At 42.7% G+C, this 25,514-nt stretch overlaps 2 protein-coding genes across 2 annotated transcripts; both read left to right on the forward strand.

Moving 5' to 3' along the window:
* Nucleotides 1–2,580: 2,580 nt before the first annotated feature.
* On the forward strand, nucleotides 2,581–3,231 carry LOC144284890 (thymosin beta-4-like). Its single transcript, XM_077850051.1, has one exon. The coding sequence runs from the start codon at nucleotides 2,673–2,675 to the stop codon at nucleotides 2,805–2,807; it is 135 nt and encodes a 44-aa protein (XP_077706177.1). The 5' UTR covers nucleotides 2,581–2,672; the 3' UTR covers nucleotides 2,808–3,231.
* A 2,416-nt stretch (nucleotides 3,232–5,647) lies between these two features.
* On the forward strand, nucleotides 5,648–22,887 carry STMP1 (short transmembrane mitochondrial protein 1). The gene is made up of 4 exons (XM_077850053.1): nucleotides 5,648–5,786; nucleotides 6,263–6,457; nucleotides 20,051–20,104; nucleotides 21,073–22,887. Exons 1-4 carry the CDS (start codon nucleotides 5,772–5,774, stop codon nucleotides 21,145–21,147), a joined length of 339 nt encoding a protein of 112 aa, XP_077706179.1. The 5' UTR covers nucleotides 5,648–5,771; the 3' UTR covers nucleotides 21,148–22,887.
* Nucleotides 22,888–25,514: the final 2,627 nt, after the last annotated feature.

The raw sequence follows: 25,514 nt of genomic DNA on the forward strand, positions 1-25,514 counted from the left end.
AGCTCTCAGGGCCTGACTGGCATGGTTACCTGGGATGTAGAAAGGGGCTGTTAGGTGCAGCTTGTGCTCTGCAGCAAAGCAGAGGGGGTCAAAACACTGTAGAACTTTGGTTTTTAAGTTTTAGCATTTAAAGCGTAGGTTCATCTATTCCTAAAAAATACTAAATAAGCAAGGGATCGTAATACAGCCTCTTCGCTGAGTTACTGTGTTTGGTGGGATAAGAAAAAAAGGTGAGTTTATTATTGTATTTTTCATAAAATAGTGTTGTATAAAAATGTCTGAATTTTATCTTGAGCTATAAAAGCTATTCATACACAATTGAGCCTTTTCTAAATATTTGTTTTCCCAAGTTATTTTGAAAAATGTCTCTTCACAAGAGTTGAAAGAAAAGTACAGTGAACCTGTAGCTTCACCAACCGTTAACATTTTGCTCATTTGCTTTATTTTTTTTATATGTGTATATATACTGGCTTTTTCCCCTTAACTGTTTGAAAGTAGATTGTAGACATCATGACACTTTATCCATAATATTTCAGCAAGTATTTCCTTCCAAATCATAATACCATTATCACACGTAAGATGTTTGCTAATAAAGTGCCATAAAATTTTCTAATATTCAGTCCGTATTCAAATTTCAGTTGCCCCCAAAATGTGCTTCTAGAACTTTTTTTTTTCTTTTTTACCCAAAATTAAATCAAGAATCACATTACATTTAGTTCTCTCTTGTTTCCTTGATTCAGAAATGGTTCCCCTACCTTTTCAGGGGAGAGGTGTTTAACGTGACATGTTAGCTGTTTTGGAGAAGGTCCCCCGGTTTTTGTTTTTTCTAATTCAGGCTAAACATTTTTGGCAAGAATACAATTCTGTGGGTGATATGCCTTCAGTATATCATATTAGGAGGTACATATGAGTTTGTCCCATTATTTTAAGTTTGCTCAATTAAGGTAGTGCTTGACACACCTCTCCATTGCAAAAGCTGTCTTTTTTCCTCTTGTAATGAATAATTTGTGGATTGATACTTTGAGACTGAATTTGTTTCCATAAACCTTTTCAGCCATTGATTTTACTATGTATTCAAATTTTTTAAATTGTGTATGGCTTCAATCATACAAATAATATAATCAATATAATAAACATGCTGATACCAACTCTACCCTCATACCATATAAATTAATCAAATCTTAAAATTAGCCATATTTGCTCAGAATTATTTTTTAAAGGAAATCTATTAGTAGATACATTTGGGCTCCTGTGACTCCCTAATCCCAATGTCCCTACTGCCCTCCCAGAGATAACCTTTGTCAATAATTCATTGTTGAATTTACCATTTATGTTTTATGCTTCCACTACATGTGTGTTCATAGGCATTAAAAATAATTGTTTTGGGCAGCCCCGGTAGCGCAGCGGTTCAGCGCCGCCTGCAGCCCGGGGTGTGATCCTGGAGACCCGGGATCAAGTCCCACATCGGACTCCCTGCATGGAGCCTGCTTCTCCCTCTGCCTGTGTCTCTGCCTCTCTCTCCGCTCTCTCTGAATGAATAAATAAATAAATCTTTTAAAAAAAATAATTGTTTTACAGGGTTTTTTCAAGTAATTCCAGTTAACAGCATGTTATAGTAATTTCAGGTGTACAATATAGTAATTCAGCACTTCCATACATCACTTGATGCTCATCACAACTGCACTCCTTAATCCCCATCACCTATTTAACCCATCCCTTGTTTTATAGGTTGTTAACATTTATATGTATGATAGCATACTATGGAACAGTTTGCAGTTTGCTTTTTTTGGTTCAACATAGTTTTTTAAAAATAATTCCTCGTACTCTATTATAAATAGTGGTAGTTATTGTATTTTACAAAGACACTAATTTATGCATTCTGTTGTTGGTGGGTTGGCATACATTCAAATTCCCAGTATTTTGCTATTACAAACATCGCTGCAATGATTATCACACATGTCTTCTTGGATGAGACATATGATGGGTAAGAAGGTCTCTGGATTACATAGGGGTACGTTTTTACCAGGGATGATCCTACATTAACACATCATAATTGCCCTAGGGTTCACTCTTGGTGCAGATTCTTTGGGTTTGGACAAATGTATGACATATATCCATCACCATAATATAGAGTATTTTCACTGCCCTAAAAAAAATCTTACGTTCTGCACTCTGCTGCTCATTTCTCCATTCCCGCTTAATCCCCACCCTCATAAGCAATTATCTTTTTTATTGTCCCCTTATGTTTGCCTTTTCCAGAATTTCATGGACTTGGGATCATATGGTATGCAGGCTTTTCAGATAAGGTTCTTTCACTTAGTAATATGCATTTAAGCTTCCAAGTTTTCATGGCTTGATAGCCCTTTTTTTTTAAGCACCGAATTATATTCCATTATCTGGATGTACCACAGTTTGTTTAATCCACTTACCTACTGAAGGGCATCTGGTTGTTTCCACTGATTGAAGTTCAGATCTCGTGGAGTTTAGACCAGCTAGCTAGAAAGGGAGTGAAGCCAGAGGGGAGCTCACAGCTTGTAAGAATATGCAATAGCTGAGAGACTGGAGATCTGGCTAAGGTTAAAGAATTGGATTCGGCAGCGACCGCAGCGCAGACCAGATCCCTCTCCTCTCTCCAGCTCGCTCGTGCACCGCGCTCCGCTTCCTCTGCAACCATGTCTGACAAACCCGATATGGCTGAGATTGAGAAATTCGATAAGTCGGAATTGAAGAAAACAGAAATGCAAGAGAAAAATCCACTGCCTTCGAAAGAAACGATTGAACAGGAGAAGCAAGCAGGCGAATCGTAATGAGGCGTGCGCCGCCAATATGCACTGTACATTCCACAAGCATTGCCTTCTTATTTTACTTCTTTTAGCTGTTTAACTTTGTAAGATGCAAAGCGGTTGGATCAAGTTTAAATGACTGTGCTGCCCCTTTTCACATCAAAGAATGGAGAACTACTGACAACGAAGGCGCCTGCCTTTCCCATCTGCCTGTCTGGCTGGCTGGCAGGGAAGGAAAAGAACTTGCATGTTGGTGAAGGAAGAAGCTGGGTGGGAGGACAGTGAGATCTAGAGTAAAAAACCAAGCTGGCCCAAGGTATCTTGCAGGCTGTTAAAATGCAGTTTAATCAGAGTGCCATTTTTTTGTTCAAATGATTTTAATTATTGGAATGCACAAATTTTTTAATATGCAAATAAAGTTTTAAAACGTGAAAAAAAAAAAAAAGAATTGGTAAAACCGGGGATAAGATTTGGGAATATGATACTTCAGAGGTGGAGCAGGTCCAGTAAATGACGAAGTGTGAGTATGAACATGGCGGTGGATTGCTGAAGTGGTGTGAGGATGAAGGTCACTGGAGGTAAGGATTCTGGAAAATACAAGTGTTATGTGGCCTTGGGAGTCACCCATGATTGTGATAGCTTGGCAAGGCTGAAAGGAAGGCTGTTAGATGCCAAAGCCTTTAGTAAATGAGGGGACCATTTGGGAAGTCAATAGATGAAGGTATGAAGGGATAAGGGGAAGGCATGAATCTTGAAGTGTTTTCATCTGAGGACATTTAAGTAATAATCTCAAAAGTAGCAAAAAGAATTCTGCCCTTTGCCCCCCTTCTCCTTGTAGTTATTTGGGGGTATAAGAGAAAGAACCTTAGGAAAGACCTTAGAAGAAAAGGCTTCCTTTCAGGCTTTATCTGTGAGAAGGGGTTAAGGTTTTATGCAAGAACTTCAATAAATATTAGGTTCAGAGGCTGCACCAAGTCCTTGCTGGACACTGAGGATGGAGTCATGAGTGGAATGAAGTCCTCATCCTTACGTAGCTCACAGTATGGTGTCTTGCAACACAAAATGTTTCACAGGCCGCTGCTAGCATCACCTGGGAGCAATGTAGAAATGCATAATGTCAGGCCCCAACTCAGGCAACTGAGTCAGAATCTACAGTTTAACAAGATTTCCAGGTGACTTGAATGCACATTAATGTTTGAGAAGGGGGGGATCCCTGGGTGGCTCAGTGGTTTGGTGCCTGCCTTTGGCCCAGGGCACGATCCTGGAGTCTCAGGATTGAGTCCCGCATCAGGCTCCTGGCATGGAGCCTGCTTCTGTCTCTGTCCCCCCCCCCCCCCCCATGTCTATCATGAATAAATAAATAAAATCTTTAAAAAAAAAAAAAAAAGTTTGAGAAGGGGCGGCCTGGATGGCTTAGCAGTTTAGCGCTGCCTTCAGTCCCGGGCGTGATCCTCAGGCTCCCTGCTGAAGCCTGCTTCTCCCTCTGCCTGTGTCTCTGCCTCTCTCTCTCCTCTCTGTATATTCTAATGAATAAATAAAATCTTAAAAAAAAAAAAAATGTTTGAGAAGCACTGGGCAAGATTTAACCAAGTCACATTTTAATCTAGAGATGTTGGAAAATGAAGTGTGTTAGAGCCTCCTACCAGTACCTCTTACATCTTGGCAGTCACTTTAATTCAAAGAGATCCTACTCTAGTTACAATGATCAGAGAGCACCTGACACTAACTTGGCCAATCAGCATTGCTTTCCCAGGTATTTGAAAGTGGTAGGGAAAGAGTGATCTGGTTTTTCTATTGTTGGATCATTTAATGAGTAAACTCCAGAAAGTTACAATGATCATATTCTGGAAGCGGGGGGGTGGGGGTGGGGGGGGATTAAGCAAAATGAGAACAATGAAGCAGATCTGGGGGGGGGGGGAAGAAAATGCTGCTTAATTCCAGGTAGCCTCCTTATTCCCCATCGTTGCCCGTTGTACCTTTATAATAGACTCCCGTATGGCTTAGGTTAATATGATTTGGCTGTTGCAGCCTGGAACCAGAGTTTCTACTTAGTGTAACGAGTAAGGGTGAATTCCGAAGTCTGAGAGCAAGGAGAAAAGGTGTTCTTGCTTTCTAAGGGTGTCAGTGGAGGCTGTTGAGGGTGAAGACCAGGAGCAGGTGGTGGTCCCTCTGTGTGGAGACGGGATGCAGAGAGGTCTTCTAGAGCTCACTGTCCACCCCTGACCCCTCACGTTGTCTCCTTTGATTCCCACAACAGTTCAACAGGGAGCTGGAATCAGTCTCATTTACAGACAAGGAGAACAAACTTGAGAGAGGTTAAGTCACCAGGAAGCAAAGGCAGCCAGGAACTGGAGGAGACTGCGCCTGACTCCTAAGGCCTCTAGCCTACCTACTTAGGCACCTGTCCCCTATCAAAAGTGTTCACTGCAGTTTACACAGCACACCTGGGGCACTTTTGAGCCGTACAGCCCTCCTCCCCGTAGATTCTGCATGGGGGCCCGGGGTAGTTGATGTTGCAGAAGCGCCCCGGAGGAGTCCGCTTTGCAGCCCTTCCAGGCCAAGGAGCCCTAACCCCGTCTGTGCATCGGAATCGCTGGGGGTGCTGGTGGTCCTCTGGATCCCGGAGGCCGACGCAGGTCTGCAGAAGCTGGGCTTGGGGACCGCGGGCCTGGAGTGTGCAGGTCAGGCTTGCTTTTCGCGCTTCTCCTCGAGGCGCCCAGCTCGGGCGGTAATCCCGGGGCGCTCCTGCAGGGGGCGCCAGGTCGCCGCGAGCGGCGCGGGGCGGGGCGGGGCGCACCGCGAGGGGCGTGACGCAGCGCGGGGTGGGGCGGGGCGGGGCGGGGCGCGTGGCGTGACGTGGCGCGGGGTGGGGCGGGGCGGGGCGCGGGGCGGGGCGTGACCCGGAAGCGCACGGCGGGTTCCGCCCCTCGCTCGGAGCGGCAGGGTCCGACCCGCCCGCCGAGCTGCGCCGCCCTCCGCGCCGACGCCATGCTCCAGTTCCTGGTGAGCGGGGACTCGGGGCTCCGGGAGCGGGCGTGCGTGGGGCCCGCGTCCGCCGTGGCCCGTGGGGGGGGGGCGGGGGCTGCGCCCGGGCCGGTGGTGCCGCCGTGTGCAGTCGTCGGGTCGCCCGGGGGCCGTGCCGGCCTTTGCGGGGCCCCTCGTGTGCCGCCCCGCCCTCGCGTCGCAGCCTTGGGGGGGCTCGGCCCCGCCCCCACTCCCCGTGCCGGCCTTAGAGCCCGGCGGCGGGTTTCCTGAGGTGCGCGGGCGGGCCGGGCCGGCGGGTGGCTCGGTCAGGCCTGGGGGCCTGGGGGCCTGGGGGAGCGGCTCCCGGACTTGGGCGTGCACCTGACTCCTCCAGGGTGCTGGGGGTGGGTGGGGGGCGAGGGGGGCGGGTGTTAACCGTGAGGAAACAAATTCGATCGCATGGCTCTTTATTTCGGTCAAAACCCGGCTTTCTGGCACGGCTGAGTGTGTTTCAGGGATTGCCCGCTGGCGGTTTGCGGAGGGCTCGCCGGACGTCATCCCCAAGTCAGTCTTGTCTTGCACGTTCCTGTGCCTTCGGAACGCGACGCTGCCTTCCCTTCCTACCTCTGATTCCGGCCAGGACGCAGGCGTGCCGCTTCGCTTCCAGGTGGCCACACGGAGCGCTCCGGGGACGAAATGCCTTCCCAAATGTTAGATTCTTTATCAAACAGGATTGTGGGGTCGCCCGGGCGGGGCTCAGCGGTGGAGCACCTGCCTTCAGCCCAGGATGTGATCCTGGAGTCCCACATCGGGCTCCCTGCAGGGAGCCTGCTTCTCCGTCTGCCTGTGTCTCTGCCTCTGTCTCTGTCTCTCTCTCTCTCTCCCGTGTCTTTCATGAATAAATAAAATCTTAAAAAAAAAAAAATCAATTACCACCTTAGAAAAAAAAACAAAGACAGAGGGGGCACTCTTAACAATCCTCTTTCTCCTTTTTTTTTTTTTTTTTAAGATTTTATTTATTCATGAGAGACAGGGAGAGAGAGCCAGAGACACAGGCAGAGGGAGAAGCAGGCTCCATGCAGGGAGCCCAACACGGGACTCTATCCAGGGTCCCCAGGATCACACCCTGAGCCAAAGGCAGATGCTCAACCGCTGAGCCACCAGGGTTGCCCAGTTGTAATTGATTTTTAAGATCCTGCCCCATAACGAGGTATCCTTGACATCAATTGCCCAGCTAAGACGGGGCAGTTCTTTTGCCTCTGGAAGCGTCTCCAGCGTCCTGACTAGGTGTTAGCTTAGCAGTCAGTAGAAGTAATTATTGTCTTTTGTAGGAAACACGCAGGTTAAAAATCACATCAGCCCCAAAGCACAGGATGGTAGCATTGAGCCCACTGCGGCTGTAGCTCCTTGGCAGACTGGGAGGACGTGGATGAATGACACTTTATACGTGTTTTTGAACTTTTGCTACACCTCTGGAATGATCCTACGTACCTGATTTGAAAATACAGAGCTTTCAGCATGTAAGGAAAAATGCTGCAGCCATTCATTAAATTCCTAGCTCAGAAGTCACTGGAACATGAGTGTTCTCTTGTCGCCCCCATCTCCTCACTGCATCTGTTGAAAAGATGTGAATGGTATTCTTTTCCACCTCGATTCCCCCTCTGTCGGATGTTGGGCTAACCCTTTCTCTTCGTTTTAGCCACTTGATTAATAAAACAATGAGTTGAAGGTGGTCCCTATGTTGCCCTCGAGCTTTTGACCTGGGACCAGCCATCCTGTCCTAGTGCTGAAGAGGTCAGCTGTCTGGGTTCCAACCCCAGCTCCCTTGTTTTTAAGCACTGGGAACTTGAGTAGGCCACTTAAATTCTGTGTGCTTCAGTTTCCACATAGGAAAATGGGAACCTACAGGCCTCGGAGTTGGGAGGATTGAAAATGAGTTATTACGTGAAGGTACTTAGAGAACAGTGACACCTAGTAAGGACTCAGACGTTGCTCAGTGTCTCTCTTACGAGACAGCAGCTGAACTCTGATATGGTTTTTTCTCTAAAATGGGGATTCATTTATCCTCAGAAAGGTAGGTGGTGGGACAAGTTTGGAAAGTGACGAAAATGGTTACGAGGTAAACCTGTGCCCTCTCCACCCACATTTTGGAACCCTCCAGGACGCTTCCTACACTTGTCACTTCCTGGAACACTGTTGGAAAACCACTGCACCCGAGTAGGGGACTTCTCTCTGCCTTCCATCCTTCCTTCCTCCGTGGATTCAAATACTCGCCCATCATTCCAGTCTCAAAACCTTGTTCCCGTGGTCCTGTTGCCCTTTCCTTTTGCTGCAGTAACTTCCTTAAAGTTTGGCTACAGTTGTCGTAAGGAAATTTGGGAAGTTTTTGAGGGAAACCTGACAGGGAGGACCGGCGCCGCTGGGAGCTGCGTGTCCACTGCCTGTTGTAGTGTCGCGAGGGCTAAGTATTGCTCTTGTGACCTGAAGTGGCAGCGCTTGGTACTCCTAATCACCTCTGCCTCAGTTCCCCCCTCCCTCAGCTTTTGGATCCTTCTCGTCTCAGTATCTTCTGACATTCTTTAACATTATGATACGCACGGCTTTACTTTCATGGAAGAACCTGCGGAGTGAAGGTGACGGGCTAGGAGTGCTGGCCCCTCAGGAGCTGAGTGGGTCAGTATCTTGGTGCAGCAGCTGGGAGATGGCCCTATCTAATCTCGCCTGCCCGTGCTGGCTGCCTTTTTCCTTCATTGGGTTTCTAGATGTTTCTCAAGGCCTAGTCCTTGACTATGATCTTCTCTTCAAAACTGCCCTCAGGGAGTGTGTTCCTTGTCATGCTATCACCTTCTCTTTGCTGCTGTCAAGACCACCTTGCATCCCTGTCTCTGAGTTCCAGTTTGCTGTCATCAGCTGTTTGCTGAACGTCTCTTGTCACCCCCTCTGTTCCAGATCCAACACATCTGGACCCATTACCTCCCCTATTCCCCACCCTGTAGCACACGCCTCACAATTAACTTCTTTGTGTCTTCTCTAGCCCCGGCTTTCTCAAATTTGAAATACTGACATGATCTCTGATTTATTTCTCCCTTTCGTTCTCCATAGCATTTAGCTGCTATGCCCAACACATAGATTTCCCTCTGTACTCTTGGGCAACTTACTTAACTGCTCCGTGCCTCAGTTTCCCCAACATAAACTGGGCAATAACAATACCTGCTTATGGGACTGTGAAGACCCTGAGTTAATTCTTGAAAAAGAGTTAGAACGCGACTTTGCACACAGTACTCCGTAAATGTTAGCTATCGTTTTAAGCCATCGGGTCTTCATTACTTTAGGAAAGTTCCATCTTTATGTTACCACTGCCAGGTTCATAGTCTCTTTTACTCCATCCTTGCCCTTGCTACACCAACCTAGCTGGTGTAGGAATGTGGGTTTTGAGTTGGAAGAGTTGTATGAGGTTCTGCAGTCCAGCTAACATGCTGACACATCAGTTTCCACTACTTGGGGAGGGGGGCATCTGGTTTATTTTTTGTCCCTTCCCTTAAAAATAGGCTCATCTCCATCATGGATGATGTCTATCATTTTTGATCAGTGTCTCCCTGACGAATTCTTGGTGTTAAAGAGCAGTTCTAATCCACATGACAACCCTTTACATTTTTGAGAAGCATTACCTTTGTACCTCTCTCTATCCCCTTGACCCCACCAGTCTTTTCTTTAGACTAAGCATCTCTCATTCTTCCATCCATTGTTTATGGCTTCAAGTTCATGCTGGTTAGCCGTCTCTGAATATTCTAGTTTTTCTATTCTTTTTCCCCCCCTTTTTGAAACATGGCACTCCCGATCCAGTCTGATCAGTAAGGCTGTTGTCTCCAGTTCTCTGTTTCCCTTGAGCCCTTGGTGGTCTGTCCTCTCTTGAACTACCAGAGGCATTATTTCACTCCTGTGCTCAGAAACTGTCAGTGGTCTTTATGACCCTGCACATCACCTAGTAACCACTTGCAACTTGGTTTTTGAAGATTTGCTCATCTGACTCCACTTTCCCTTCCTGCTGCCCTTCAACGTATCTCTGTTTTAGAATGATTATGCTAGCTTACCGACCTGGACCACCTGTGGACCTTGCTGCCTGCAGACCTTCCCATGTGGTTTTCCTCTTTTTTGCCTTCCCAACTACTCTTAATGGCTCAACTACTGTCTTTCCCTATGAGGTTTCTTTGTGACCCTACACTCCTAAAATCTTCGTACTGTTAGGATCCATCTTTCTGTTAATTTATGTCTTAAGTGTCTTTCATCAATGTTTTATTATTTTCTCAGTAATAGTCTTTCACCTTGTTTTTCATATTTATATTTCCAGGTACTTTTTAGTTGTTGTGAGTGGCATCCTTTTTAAAATTACATTTTCAAATTCATTGCTGATGTATAGAAATGCTGATTTTGGTCTATTGATTTTTTTTTTTTTTTAATCTAACGTCTTGGCTATCTTTTAGCTCCCATAGTTTGTAGATTCACTTGGAAGTGAATCAATGATAGGGCACCTGGCTGGCTCAGTTGGTAGAGCATGCCACTCTTAATCTCGGGGTTGTGAATTTGAGCCCTATGTTGGGTGTAGAGCTTTTTTTTTTTTTTTTTTTTTTAATAAAAGTGGGGCATCTGCCTGGCTCAGTCAGAGACGTTGTGTGGCTCTTGATCTTGGGGTCATGAGTTTGAGTCCCACATGGAGTATAGAGATTACTTAAGTAAAAAACTTTTTAAAAAAATTTAAAAAGGTAGTAAATAAATGAATGCAATACTGTGAAAGCGGTCATAATCTCCAGTGAAGGCAAAAGTGACAGTTTTGTGTTCTTTTCCAAGTTCTGTCTCTGTGTCTTGAGTTCGGACTTCCAATGATAGTGAGAGTGGATATCCTAGTTTTTTCTTCTGCTTTAGTGGAAATGCTTCTCAGATTTTAGTATAATGTTTGTGTTTCTGATTTTCTAAACAGATTAAGAAATTCTATTGCTAGTTTAAGAGTTTTCATTGAGATTGGCAATTGGATTTTATTATACTATTTCCCCATCTGGTGAAGAAGTGCTTTTTCTCCTTTAAAAAAAAAAATTTTTTTTAAGATTTTATTTATTCATGAGAGGCAGAGAGAGAGAGGCAGAGGGAGAAGCAGATTCCATGCAGTGAGCCCGACGTGGGACTCGATCCCGGGACTCCAGGATCACGCCCTCGGCCAAAGGCAGGCTCTAAACCACTGAGCCACCCAGGGATCCCCTTTTTCTCCTTTAATATGTTCATACAGATTCCATTAGATTTCTAACACGAAGCACTTGAACTGTGTGGCCCACTCACACCATCATTTGGAGATGCACTCTCACTGTTGTATTCACTGCACCTTCACTTATTCTAATAGTCTTGTCTTTCTAGAATAGATCATAAATTCCAGAAGAAGCAACATAACTTCCCTAAGCACATGACATTTAGTCAATACTATGTGATTTATTTCATGTATTTAATTAGATACTACTCTTTTGCCTGATTACTACTCTCCGATACTCCTAAGATAGAATATTTGAATCAGGTTCTTTGAGACCAGACTGGTTCTACCTGATGGACCTCTTTCCGAAGTGTGACAGCTATCTTTCATGAATGTCCCTATTTAATTGACTGGCTCAGTTGAAGAATTAACAGCTCCCCCTCTCCCCACTTCATTGTCTAAGGAAAATGATAGAATACAAAACCTAGCTTATATTTAAAAAATGCACATCTCTTTGCTGGTAGTAGAACAGATTTAGGCTATATTCTCAGCAGATTTTTGTTTTATTGAATAAGATGTGGGTTTTATTATTACTCAAAACAGATGTTTTTGTTTAAAATTTTTATTTATTCATGAGAGGCAGAGAGGGAGAAGCAGGCTCCCTGCATGGACTCAGTCCCAGGACCCCAGGATCACAACCTGAGCCAAAGGCAGATGCTCAACCCCTGAGCCACCCAGGTGCCCCTCAAAGCAGACGTGTAACACAGTTGATGATTTCTCCACAAGTCTTTTTTTTTTTTTTTTAATTTATTTGAGAGAGAGAAAGAGCCCGAGCAGGGAAGGGGCAGAAAGAGAGGGAGAAGCAGACTCCCTGCTGAGTGAGGAGCCTGATAGGGGGGGTCGGTCCCAGGACCCCACGATGATGACCTGAGCCCGGAGGCAGACACCTAACCGACTGAGCCACCCAGGTGCCTTCACAACAAGTCTTAAATGTTTAAAGACTAAAAGTGAATTTTTTTCTTACCTCCTTGGAATGGAGCAGTCTTCAGCCAGCTTCTATAGGTCTCTAGATTTAAGTGGAGACAGACAAAATCAGCAGTTTATCTTTTATTAATGTTAGATAATGTATACTTCTGATTTTCTTTTTTTTTTTTTTTTTAAAGATTTTATTTATTTATTCATGATAGTCACACAGAGGGAGACAGAGAGGCAGAGACACAGGCAGAGGGAGAAGCAGGCTCCATGCACCGGGAGCCCAACGTGGGATTCGATCCCGGGTCTCCAGGATCATGCCCCGGGCCAAAGGCAGGCGCCAAACCGCTGCGCCACCCAGGGATCCCTACTTCTGATTTTCTTGTCAGTGTGTAGTTTTCTCACCTAAGACCACAAAACATTTTTAGGTATCCTTCTGAATGCTAGTCATAGCAATATTGGCTAAGTAAAATGAGATTATTTTTATTATTTATTTTTAAGGAGATTATTTTTAGATTTCTAAAATCCCTTGTCAGTAAATATGAGATGGTTCAGATTCTGTGTCAGAACTTGGGTTTGAGTGTGTACTCTTTGAAAATGTAATTTGATGAGTCCTATTTCAGACTAGTTAAGTAGCATTTAGTCGGGGTTATTGCCAGGAGCCATCCCCAGGTAAAAATTGTAGCTTTATTGACAGACATAACTTTTTGAACGAGGAAGGGGTTAAACAGCAAATGAGAAGAGTCAGATTGTTTTGGAGTTGACTTTCTTAAGACTTGGTGCTTGTGTATGTTGATACAGTGTTGTAATTAACCTGCTCATGTATCCTTACATAGAGTTGATTTTCTGTGGTGTTTATACATAAAGCCAGCTATTTATCTCAGTGGTCATCATTTTGTTTTTCACTCTAACATTTCCATTCTTTTTAAACATCTGTCCAATCTGGAAATCATGAAGTTGTCTTTGATTTCTAGTTTTAGCCCATATAACTACTAATATTTTCCCAAATCTGACTGATTTTTTAAAATATTTTAAGATAATTTATATCATACAATTCAACCATTTGCAGTGTAGAATTCCATGGTTTTTTTGTATGTTCACAGAGTTATGCAACCATCACCACTATAATTTTATATCCAATATTTCATTGTCCCCAAAAGAAAATCCATATCCACTAGCATTCATTTCTCATTCCTCTCTTCCCAAATTCTGGACAACCACTAATTTATTTTGTGTCTTTATGGATTGATCTGGACATTTCCTTTAAGTGGAATCCTATAATATTGGTCTTTTCTGACTGCTTTTCACTCAGAACAATATTCTGAAGGTTCATTCATGCTATAGCATGAATCAGTACTTTTATGGCTGAATAATATTACATTGTATGGATATTCCACATTTTGTTAATCCATTCACCAGTTTATAGGCATTTGGGTTGTTTGCACTTTTTGGCTATTATGAATAATCTTGCTGTGAACATATGTGAACAAGTTTTTGTGTGGATGTATGTTTCAGTTCTCTTCAGTGTATGCCCTAAAGTAAAATTGCTGCATCATATGCTGCATCACATTTCTGTGCTCAACTTTTTGAGGGATTGCCAGACCATTTTTCAGAGTGGCAGTATCATTTTACATCCCATCAGCAATGGGTTTTACTTTCTCCACATCCTTTTCAACACTTGTCTATCTTTTTAAAGTCCTTCCTAGTAGGTGTGATATGGCACCTTATTGTGGTTTTTTTTTTTTGCATTTCCTTTCACTAGTAATATTGAGCATCTTTTCATGTGCTCATAGGCCATGTATAACTTATTTGGAGAAATGTCTATCAAATCCTTTGCTCATTTTTATTTATTTAATTTTAAAAAAAGATTTATTATTTATTTGACAGTGTAAGAGCACAGCGGGGGCGGGTGGTGTTGGGCAGGAGTGGAAGAAGGAGAAGCAGGTTCCCCACCAAGCAGGGAACTCAGTGCACGGTGGTATTCTTAATGGTATTCTTTGAAACACAAACATTTTTAATTTTGATGAACACCAGTTTTTCTTTTATGGGGGGAGATCATTTGTGCTTTTGATGTCATATTTAAGAAAACTGTTGCCTAATGCAAAGTTGTGAAGATTCATTCCTTTGTGTTCTTTTTTTTAAAAAAAAAATTATTTATTCATGAGAGAGACAGAGAGGCAGAGACATGAGCAGGCTCCCTGTGGGGAGCCCAGTGCAGGACTTATCCATGGACCCCAGGATCTAGCCTGAGCCAAAGGCAGACACTCAGCTACTGAGCCACCCAGGTATCCCTACTCCTTTGTGTTCTTACAAGAATTTTCCTTTTTTTTTTTTTTTAAACACTTTCATTTTATTTATTTATTTATTTATTTATTTATTTATTTATTTATTTATAATAGTCACACAGAGAGAGAGAGAGGCAGAGACACAGGCAGAGACAGAAGCAGGCTCCATGCACCGGGAGCCCGACGTGGGATTCGATCCCGGATTTCCAGGATCGCGCCCTGGGCCAAAGGCAGGCGCCAAACCGCTGCACCCTTACAAGAGTCATTCAAGTTTTCTAGTTCTAGCTTTTGCATTTAGGTCTTGATCCATTTTGAATTACTTGTTTATGATGTGAGATAAGGGTCCATATTCACTCTTTGGCATGAGGATATCCAGTTGTCCTAGCATCGTTTCTTGAAAAGACTATTCTTTTTCCGTTGACTATATTAGCACCCTTGTTAAAAATCACTTGACCAGGGGCACCTGGGTGGCTCAGTTGGTTAATTGACAGACTCTTGGTTTAGGCTCAGGTCATGAATCTCCAGTTCATGAGATCGAGCCCCATATCGGGCTCTGAGCTTGGTGGTGGGGAGTCTGCTTCGGATTCTCCCTCGCTTAGTCCTCCTTCATTTCATTTCATCTGTATTTCATTGATCATCATTGATTTTTATTTTATTTTTAAAGTTTTTAATTCTAATGTAGTTAACATACAGTGTTACATTAGTTTCAGGTGTACAGTATAATGATTCAGCACTTCTGTATATTACTCAGTGCCCACCAGAGATCAGTATACTCTTCCTCTCCTTCACCAATTTTCCCCATTCCCCTACCCACCTCCTCTCTGATAACCATCAGTTCTCTATAGATTAGAGCCTATTTAGGAATCATCATTGACTTTTAAGAAGAGAAATGAGGGATCCCTGGGTGGCGCAGCGGTTTGGCGCCTGCCTTTGGCTCAGGGCGTGGTCCTGGAGACCGGGGATCGAATCCCACATCGGGCTCCCGGTGCATGGAGCCTGCTTCTCCCTCTGCCTGTGTCTCTGCCTCTCTCTCTCTCTCTCTGTGACTATCATAAATAAATAAAAAAGGAAGAAAAGTGAGTCAGTCATGTTTGCTTGATTCTGGGTGTTGCCTGATGGGTACTTACTCATTATTCAGCCTTTTTTTGAGTAGAGCTGCTAGGTGAATACTTCCAGAGCAGTGCTTTCATCCTGTTGGTGGTGGTAAAGAGTAGCCATTGGCTCCCTACCAAGATTGCATGTGAACTAAACTCCTTTGCCTGCTTCCTGAGGTCCCTCAGCCAGCCCTGCCCAGGGCGCCAGACTTCATTCTCTCCATTTCAAAATTCACATCCTCTTCTGATCAGTCCAGTTTTAGTCAACTCATCCCCTCTGCTTTCATACCTTATGCCTTGATTCTTCTCCATGTTCAGTTCCCTTCTCAGTTTAAATTTAAACTCTTCCTTGGCATAGAGGCTTTAATAACATACTGAGGTACACTGCTCTCTTTCAGATATGGTTTCTTAGAAGAAATCACTTCTGTTTCGTCCATTTGGAAACATAATGCATGACCCTTTTCTGATTTTTCCCACATCTGTTACATTCAGGGTCCTGTACTGGCTGCTGCCTTCATTTGTTAAATAACTATTTTATTTATATGTAGCTTTCTTCCTATACATTGTATAAACTTAAGATGTGTAGACGCTCTTCTATAATCCTTTCACAGGGCTGAATATGAATTTATTTTTAGTATATAAGGAAGGGTCTTCAGTCTTTTAATCAAAGCCTTTGGGGCCCAGAGGTATTTGAGGTTTTTTTTTGTTTGTTTTTTTGTTAGTTTTTTTTTTTTAAGATTTTAGAAAGATCTCAGCTGCATATACCTGTTATTTAACCCAGTAGCACTCTGGGATAGCACTCTGTAATGACATACATTAAAATATTTGTTGCATGTATTCTCCAATAGGGTAGGATCCTATTTTTAAAGATTGCTTTTTCTGGGGATCCCTGGATGGCTCAGCAGTTTAGTGCCTGCCTTTGGCCCAGGGCGTGGTCCTGGAGACCTGGGATCGAGTCCCATATCAGGCTCCCTGCGTGGGGCCTGCTTTTCCCTCTGCCTGTGTCTCTGCTTCTCTCTCTCTCTGTGTGTCTCTCATGAATAACTAAATCAAATCTTAAATCTTTTTTTTTTAAGATTATTTATTTATGTATTCATGAGAGACACAGAGAGAGAGAGAGAGAGAGAAAGAGAGGCAGAGACACAGGCAGAGGGAGAAGCAGGCTCCATGCAGGGAGCCTGATGCGGGACTCAATCCTGAGTCTCCAGGATCATGCCCTGGGCTGAAGGCAGGCGCTAAACCACTGAGCCACCCGGGCTGCCCAATAAATCAAATCTTTTAAAAAAATAAAGATTGTTTTTAAAAAATAAAGATTGCTTTTTCTATAACAAAAAGTGAGTATTCATGCTGAAATGTGATAGAATATAAATAGCATATCAGTTCAAGTCAGGTGTGATTGTGCTGCCAATTAAATTATAGCGAAACAGTTTGAATAGAGTTTTGGGTTTCAGAATTGTAGATAATGGATGGAGGAGCTTCACTGATTCTAAGTGTATGGTGTGACTGTAGAGCTGGAAAATGCTATCTCTTCTGCGCGCTGCCCTGGGCCAGTTCAGACTTTCCTCCCATGGCTTGTAGCTGCAGCCTCCTCCTCCCACCCATTTGTCCTCTAACCACTTTGCTCATATCACTCCTCAGTCCCCACATTCCTGGTGTTTTACTGTTGATTGTCCCCCCTTTGCTTGTGAGAAGCAGCTGCATATTCCTAAAGTCTCAAAATGACTGCAGAAAGAATGTGATAGTAATTTATTTAGTGTTGAGCTTGCGAAGCAGTCATTTTTCTTTTTTCTGCACTACCTCCTCTGCAGGGAATCCTATGGGGGAATCAGTGATGTCGACGGGGCACTGTGAAGGTGGCATACAGCCATCTGGATGGACTCCTCGTCAGGTCTTGGCCTGAAAAAAAAAATGAAACAGTCTTGGCCTGCAGAGAGGTGCAGAGTCATTCAAGACCTATAATCTGGCTCCAGTCTAACTTGTCAGACTAATGAGTCACCATTCCTCAGATTTAGATTTTATAGGTTTTTTTCTGTGTAAACTTGCCTAGTGAGCATCCCATGAATAACCCATAAATGCTTTTCTGGCCTCATGCATTCTCCTCAATATTTCACTTAATATGTGACATTTCTCTTATGTTGTATATTTAATTTTACAAAATCCCAGTGGTAGACCTGGAAGTGTTCTGAAACTAGAATTGGATATGACTTGTCTAGAGGCCTGTAGTTTTGTGGTTTTTGTGTTTTTTTTTTTTTTTTAAAGATTTTATTTGTTTATTCATGAGAGAGAGAGGCAGAGACACAGGCAGAGGGAGAAGCGGCTCCATGCAGGGAGCCTGATGTGGGACTCGATCCCAGAACTCCAGGATCACATCCTGGGCTGAAGGCAGGTGCTAAACTGCTGAGCCACCCAGGGATCCCCTGTGGGGAGTTTTTAAAAAAGATTTTATTTATTCATGAGAGACACACACAGAGAGAGAGAGGCAGAGACACAGGCAGAGGGAGAAGCAGGCCGTGCAGGGAGCCCGATGTGGGACTCGATCCTGGGACTCCAGGATAATGACCTGAGTGGAAGGCAGATGCTCAACCCCTGAGCCACCCAGGTGCCTTTGTTTTTTTGTTTGTTTGTTTGTTTTTTAAAATAACTGTTTTGTATTTTAAAATAACGACTGTTTTTTTCATGTGCTGGTGAAATTGCCAAAGTGAAGCCACATGAGATACTCCATATTTATGTTGAGACACACGTGGTAAGAACAAGGAATCTTAGATTGTTGGAGCAGGAAGGAACATTGTATGTTTTATAGATCAGGAAACTCAAATCAGCTACCGCTACATAGCTAGATGGTGAGCGGTAGAATCCGAAATCTCTTTTTCTTGAAAATTTTCACCCTTATGTTTTCTGTGCTTAGTGTTAGAGCTCAAATTCTCAGGGTTTTTTTCCCCCCTCTTCTTACAAGTAAATTTAATACTCTTTCTGGATTTGGAAAACCTCTGTCTACCTAGTTTCAACTGACTGGAGTGAAAAAAAATCCTTTTGCTTCTTGGTGCCACATTGGTAAAACTGTTATTTCACAAAATGTGCCTGATTAATCAAATGATTAGAAAATGGACTCTGAGTAGAGACTCTTTTATGCTCTTTAACTAACAACCAATTTATTTTTTTTAATTGTTTCATTTATTTATTCATTCATGAGAGACACAGAGAGAGGTAGGGACACAGGCAGAGGGAGAAGCAGGCTCCATGCAGGGAGCCTGACTTTTGGGACTCCGATCCCTGGTCTCCAGGATCCGACCCCAGGCTGAAGGCGGCGCCAAACCCGCTGCCCCTAACAACCAATTTAAATTGTGCTTTTGGTGTTTAAGGCTCAGGAAGGCTGCGTTTTGTTTCTCCATGTATCTCTGACCTGAAGAGACAGACCACATCACGTAGAATTGATGGTGTTAAGTGCCACCCTTTTTTGGTAACATCTGCTGTGTATTCAATAAGAACAGTGCTGATTAGAGAAAAAAACTTACACGCAGTATACTCTATACACCTACTATAACTCTTCTGATTTTTTTAAAAAAGGAACAGATGCAAGTTTGAATTTATGAAATTAGAAATTAGGCATCCCATTGGAGATTCTTAATTATTGGAGGAAAAAACTCCAGGGAATCACAGGTCATCATTAGAACTCAAAGTTTAATGAGCTTTGGTTCTTTTATTTTGAGTGGAGAGCTTTAAATTTCCATGAAACCGTTTTTGTTCAGGAAAATAGTCACCCAATGGGATAAGCATTTATAGTTCTCTAAAAATCATCCCTGAATGGCTCAGTGTGTTAAGGGTCCGCCTTCGGCTCAGGTCGTGACCCCGGGGTCCTGGGATCCAGCCCCACATCAGGCTCCCTGCTCAGCGGGGAGCCTGCTTCTCCCTCTGCCTCTGCCTGTCGCTCCTCTTGCCTGTGTGCCTGCTTGCTCTCTCAGATAAATAAAAATCTTTCAAGAAAAATTTATGCCTGTCTGTCCTCACTGAGTAAGTGCTGGTTGGGGAATCTGTGAGACCCACGGGTCTCAAGTGTTCTGCTCCTTAGGTTCCACCCCTGCCTGAGCGCTGAACCGTATGCCATCTCAGATGTGTCAGAGGTTCCTATGCTTTTCCGTCGTGACACATCTTCGTTTTTGAGTGTGAATCTAATTGAGGTTGTTCTGTGTTCCTTTGTTGTGAATGACCCTGAAAAAGTCACCTCATTACTGTGGGCCTCAGGTCTGAAGAGATTAAACTGTGAAAAATCTCTTCATTTTCCAAGATAATACAGTATAGAGAAGTACATTTTTTAGTCGGATGTCTTTTACTTGATGTAGCAAGAAGTAAACAATACTTAAAAACTAAAAAAGAAAGAAAGACCAAAACCAAGTTGCTTTTAACAACAAAATCATCACTCTGGCTTGGGTTTCTAGAACTGACAGTTAAGTATTTATGGAGGTTGTGGGGACAAGGAGAATCTAGGGTAGATTTGTTGAGTGCTGCCGTTCATGTATTCTCACTTTTGTATGCTCTTCAACCTTTTGGTAGAGTATTTCTGTTTATTTTACAGAAGAAAACTGAATCTCATGCTGCCTAGCCCTAGACTGGACCCTGGGGTCTTGAACTGTCCTGAGCGCCTTAGACTGTTGTCTGTATAGTTTGGTATCGGATGGCACAGAACTTGGTATCTAGTATAACTCTTCTGTTCTACTCTTTCAGCTTGGATTTACTTTTGGCAACGTGGTTGGAATGTATCTGGCTCAGAACTATGACGTAAGTGACCATATCCATGTCCTCCCTGATTCCGTGTCACTAATTTGTAGTGACTTGTCTTTGTTAAAGTCAGTTATGTGTCCAGCATAAATGACGTCCATAGATCTGAGGAAAATGTCCTGAATGTTGTAGAAAGATTTTCCATTGTTCAAAAATACACCTCATAGAAGCATTTGTCCTCCCTGTCACCACAAGAGGGCAAAATCCCATCAGTTTAGATGGTCTTGTGATCCTGAGCTGGTGCTTGTTAGCCTAAAGGAATTACTAAGTTAGAGTCTTCTTACAGTTCTATGGAAAATTATGTGTAAGTGGGAATGTAAAGACTAATTAGATAATCTGATTTTCAGCCCCCGCTACCCAGTAGTAATGACTGAGAATTTTAGTGATGGATCTTTATCACGCAGCTCAGTTAAGGACAGAGTTTTGCGAGTGTTGAGTTATAGTAGCCTCATTTTATAGATGGGGAGTTGAAAACCCCATGACAAAACCACCCATGAATGGGGATTCCTGAAGGTTGTTGTAAAGAGAGGGAAAGGAAGGAAGGGAGGAAAGAGGGAAAGAAGGGAAACAAGATACTAACTTTTGATTTGTTTGTGGTGAAGGTTTTAGTGTGACAAAAGAAATTCTTTACCAACCTTCACTTGAGTTATGTGGTTTTCTAGGCAGGAGCTTTATTAATTTATATCACCTTTATGATTTATAAGTACAGCTTCTACTTAGCACTAGATTGAGGTGCTGAGTGAGTAGGTAAAAGTAGAAGTCAGAATCGGGCTTCCTTGGCTTCCAGGAAGGGAGCGTATGTCAATTTACAACTGCTGAGATCCTTCTTCTGTGGTTAGGAGCCTAAGAAATTCTATTTAGTAGGTCCCTTTCAGAGGAAAATAAAGACTTGTACCACAACCCTTTATAAGTGAAAGACTATTGATGAGGTAGATGTAAAATTACAATAATTTTTTTTCTCTTTAAAGATACCAAACGTGGCCAAAAAACTAGAAGAAATTAAAAAGGACTTGGATGCCAAGAAGAAACCCCCTAGTTCATGAGGCGAATTCCAGCACTGCCTTTTGGATACATTGATTCTGCTGTTCTTGAGGGCTTCCTTATCATCTGAACCAGAAGCTTTTGTTTTAAATTCCAGCCTCAACCATTTTCCTCTCTGCTAGATCCTGCCTTGCCTGAGAGCACAGATGGGGCCAGAAGTTAAGAACCACCCTTTCCATCTTCCTCACCTCATCCCTTCTTCCTCCCAGCCACTTGAGAAGGCCTGACTGGAATTATGGTGCTAGATTAGTAAACGTGACCTTTAATTAGTAGTCTCTTCTTTATTCTTTGGAATTTCTACTCTTTTCTAAAGAAAAATTGATGAGTTTTGTATAGCCGATCAGACATAAATAATGCTAATTTCACAGTTTAGCAATTATAATGGCTGTTTAAACATTTGGTACTAAATTATGTTGTTTTTTTTGGGGGGGGAGGGAGTTAACTTTTTAAAATTGTATTTGAATTCAGTTTGCCAACATACAGTATAACACCCAGAAATTAGATTGTTTTAAAGTCCTTAAAATTTTTTTTTATTTAAATTTATTTTTGATTGGTGTTCAATTTGCCAAAATATAGAACAACACCCAGTGCTCATCCCGTCAAGTGTCCACCTCAATGCCCGTCACCCAGTCACCCCCACCCCTGCCCACCTCCCCTTCCACCACCCCTAGTTCGTGTCCCAGAGTTAGGAGTCTTTCATGTTCTGTCTCCCTTTCTGATACTTCCCATTCATTTTTTCTCCTTTTCCCTTTATTCCCTTTCACTATTTTTTATATTCCCCAAATGAATTAGACCACATAATGTTTGTCCTTCTCCAGTTGTAAAGTCCTTAAAATTAAAGCCCAGAAACCAGTTACTCTGGAATTATCCCATTTATTTTATGCTGTTATCAGGCAGCTCCATAGTTGCTAATTTAATCAGTAAATTGATTTACTACTCATTAACTGGGGAACTATATTCTGAGGGACCTGTCAGGAACTAGGGAGTTTAAAAATATGTAAAATAATGGCCTTTATCCTCTGAAGAATTCAGTCTGGTATGCATATCTTTCCCTGAATCATGTCTTTGATTTGGCTCTTCTCCCTCCAAAGAATCATACTCACCTTAAGGGATTACAGGTGCATTTGACATTACATGATGGATAAACGATACGTTGTAAAGGAAATTTTATGCCTCTTCACATTAAAAAATGTATTTACATTGTAACTTTATAGCAATTCTCATAAGAAACTTTGAGAGGTTTTGTTTTGTTTCCTGTATTCAGAAATCACCATGTATATTGACCCTATGTATGTTGACCCATACATAGGGATATCTCTACATCCCTCATTTAGGAAGAAGCTACTGAAGATGAGACCTCCACTCAAATGCCAAAGATTTGTCATTGTCGATAAATCAGGATGGAACATAGAGGCCACTTTTAGGCAACAGGCTTGAGCAATAGAGACCTGAGCAAGGCAAAAGGGCCCACAGTGACCACTGAGCTGATGCAGTCTCATTAAGCCATAGGCCCTAACTGACCAATGGGCCACTTAAAACCAGTTACTGTTCCTAAGATTGCCAAAAAAGGGAGAATTCCATCCGGCCCCATAGGCCCTTATTTCGTCCTGTAAATATAGCCCCTCACCATTGCCTCTTGGCAGACAGTCCTTCCTTTGTTGTGGTGCCCACTGCTTCCTTTCAGTGTATTCAGTAAACTTCTACTAAAGCTTTAAAAAAAAAAAAAAAAAAAAAAGCAAGAATCACCATTGTAATTTGTCAAGTGTATAATTAGTCCATTTTTTTAAGTTAAAAAAATGTTTGTATACATCACTTTTTTCATGGGTCAGGATATAAAAGTGATCAGAATAAAGGGCCCCTCATACTCTGTCCCTGAGCAGCTAGTTCTTCTTCCTGGACGCATGCACTGTCAACAACAGTCCCCTGTATACATTGAGAAGGATTCTGTGCCTGACCGATAAAATGTGTGTAAAGGGGGTGTTTACACAGATCATAAACTACTCAGTTTATGCCTGGCCCCTTTTTTTTTTTTTTTAATGGAGGTCATTCCATATCAGTATGTAAGGAACAAGAAACCTCTTTCTCTTTCTTGGCTACATGAGATTCTATTGAATGGATATACCATAACTTATTTAATCTGTTACTGATGAATGTTAGGTTTCCTGTCTTTTGCTGTTACAGTGATAGCCTTGAGCCTAAAGTTATACATATCTGTGCAGGGTATAGCTATAAGCTAAATCCTAAAAGTGAAATTTGCACTAACTAGATAAAATCCCATTTGTGTGTTTTGTGTTAGGGGACTTAGGCAGGTCTTTGAAAATGCCATTTCTGAAAACATTTTAGAATCGGTGAACTGGAAGAGTAATTTAGAGATGCTTTTTTCAGACAGTGATGACATTGGTACTATGTGATTCTAAAACAAAGGGGTTCTGTTTCTCTTTGGAAACAAGGATCTCTCCTACATGGGTATAGGTTTTATCCCTGGCAGCTTATGCTGGTGTGTGATACAGATTAGCAGCATATTGTGGTTTGCCTTCACCCTAGAAGTGAGATCACTGGCAAGGGTCTTCTTTTTCTGATGCTGTTGTATTCTCTAAGGTGTGGATGCAGTATCTACCTCATACAGCTCCCCTGAGAAACGGTTGAGGTAATCCATGTGATGTGTTGCACAGTGCTTTGCAAATTGCCAATAAATAATAGATATTGGTCCGAACATGCTGCTTTTGGTCAGAATACTTTATTTTTCTGCAGTCGCTTTTGGAACCAGTTTATGAACCATACAAAATGTGTCATTCGGTGGTCACTGTCTTGGTTGCTGATGAAAATCTAGAGTATCTACCTTGATTATACCTCCTGGCTCACAAGATTTGATCTTGAATGACTGAATTGTTAGCAGAACGAACTACATACAGCCCTGAAGGATAAAGTTTTACTACCTTTGAGGATATATTTAAAAATACTACAAGCTTAGAGGGATTCCTTGTCACAGGGTAGCAGGATTGCTTGTGTGTCATCTCCCAGAGTGGCCTTTTTAGGGATGAAGACAACTTAGATGTTCGATTAGTAATCTCTATATTATACTTCATAAACAAAGCTCATTTGGATGTGGGGCTTCCCTCAGGAGTGACTCTTGCCCTTGCTAATGGGCTCCTTTCTACCAGTAGGAGCCATCCAGCAAATCCTGTTCTTGCATTCGCCTTCATGTGACCTGTGACACAGTGAACACAGGCTGCTTTAATGGTCACTGTTCAGATACCCTCTTCTAATGTTAGGTTCTTGCAGCAGTGAAAGGGGGCTCAGTTCTCAGGCGAGATTATCCTCACTAAGATGTAGGAGGAGCTCAGCACCATCACAAATTTTAGGGTTAGTTGAAACTTTGTAATGTGGGTGAGGGTTGCAGCGATTGTGGTTGTGGCACTAGAATTACATCCCCCTGGTGTTTTGTTGGGACTTTTGTCTCACCATCGGGGGGATGGCAAGAATCACCGCAGCACATACTCCTCTTCTTTTAAAATTGTTTGAAAACCCCTGTCAATGTAATTTAAGGAAACTTTTTTCCAAACCTGATTATAAAAGGAAGATTACCCACAGGTGCAAAAGACTTTAGGATTGATGCTAGCTAGGAACTTCATAAACACTATGAACTTGAAAAGTTTGTCCTTAACCTGTAATCCACCCAAAAAAAGAGAAAAACCCAAGCAACCTTATTTAAAATCATCAGAAGGGGCTATATTTTAGGACTTGAAGTTACCAGGTGATGCCATTAGACATTTCTTCTGATTTGGTGTTTTTTTGCTTTTTGTTTAAGATTTTATTTATTTATTCATGAGAGACACACACAGAGAGAGAGAGAGAGAGGCAGAGACACAGGCAGAGGGAGAAGCAGGCTCCATGCAGGGAGCCCGACATGGAACTTGATCCTGAGTCTCCAGGATCATGCCCCAGGCCGAAGGTGGCGCTAAACCACTGAGCCACCCGGGGTGCCCTGATTTGGTGTTTAATGCTATTAAGCAATGACCTTTTCTGATTTAGAGGAACAATTTCATTTTTTCTAACCCATTTACTCAATTTTCATTTGTATGAGTTTAGAGAAAGTGACAGTGTATTTTTTTTTGTAATTGTGCATACGGGTTCATAGAACATATGTACACATGCATATTTCATTTCCACTAAGCAGTTCACTCCCTAGATACTATGCTGGTGTTTGTTTTTCTGCTGAGGTCTCTTGCCTTTTTAATGCTTTTTCTGTTATTCCCCCGGAAGGAACACCATGGACTGTACTGGAACAAATGAGACTTTTCTTAAACTTCCCATCTTGGACTTTGCACATAGTATTTCCATTTCTTACTCATGAATGAGTTCTTTTTTC

The sequence above is a fragment of the Canis aureus genome, chromosome 15 (assembly GCF_053574225.1).
Source record: "Canis aureus isolate CA01 chromosome 15, VMU_Caureus_v.1.0, whole genome shotgun sequence".
Taxonomy (NCBI): domain Eukaryota; kingdom Metazoa; phylum Chordata; class Mammalia; order Carnivora; family Canidae; genus Canis; species Canis aureus.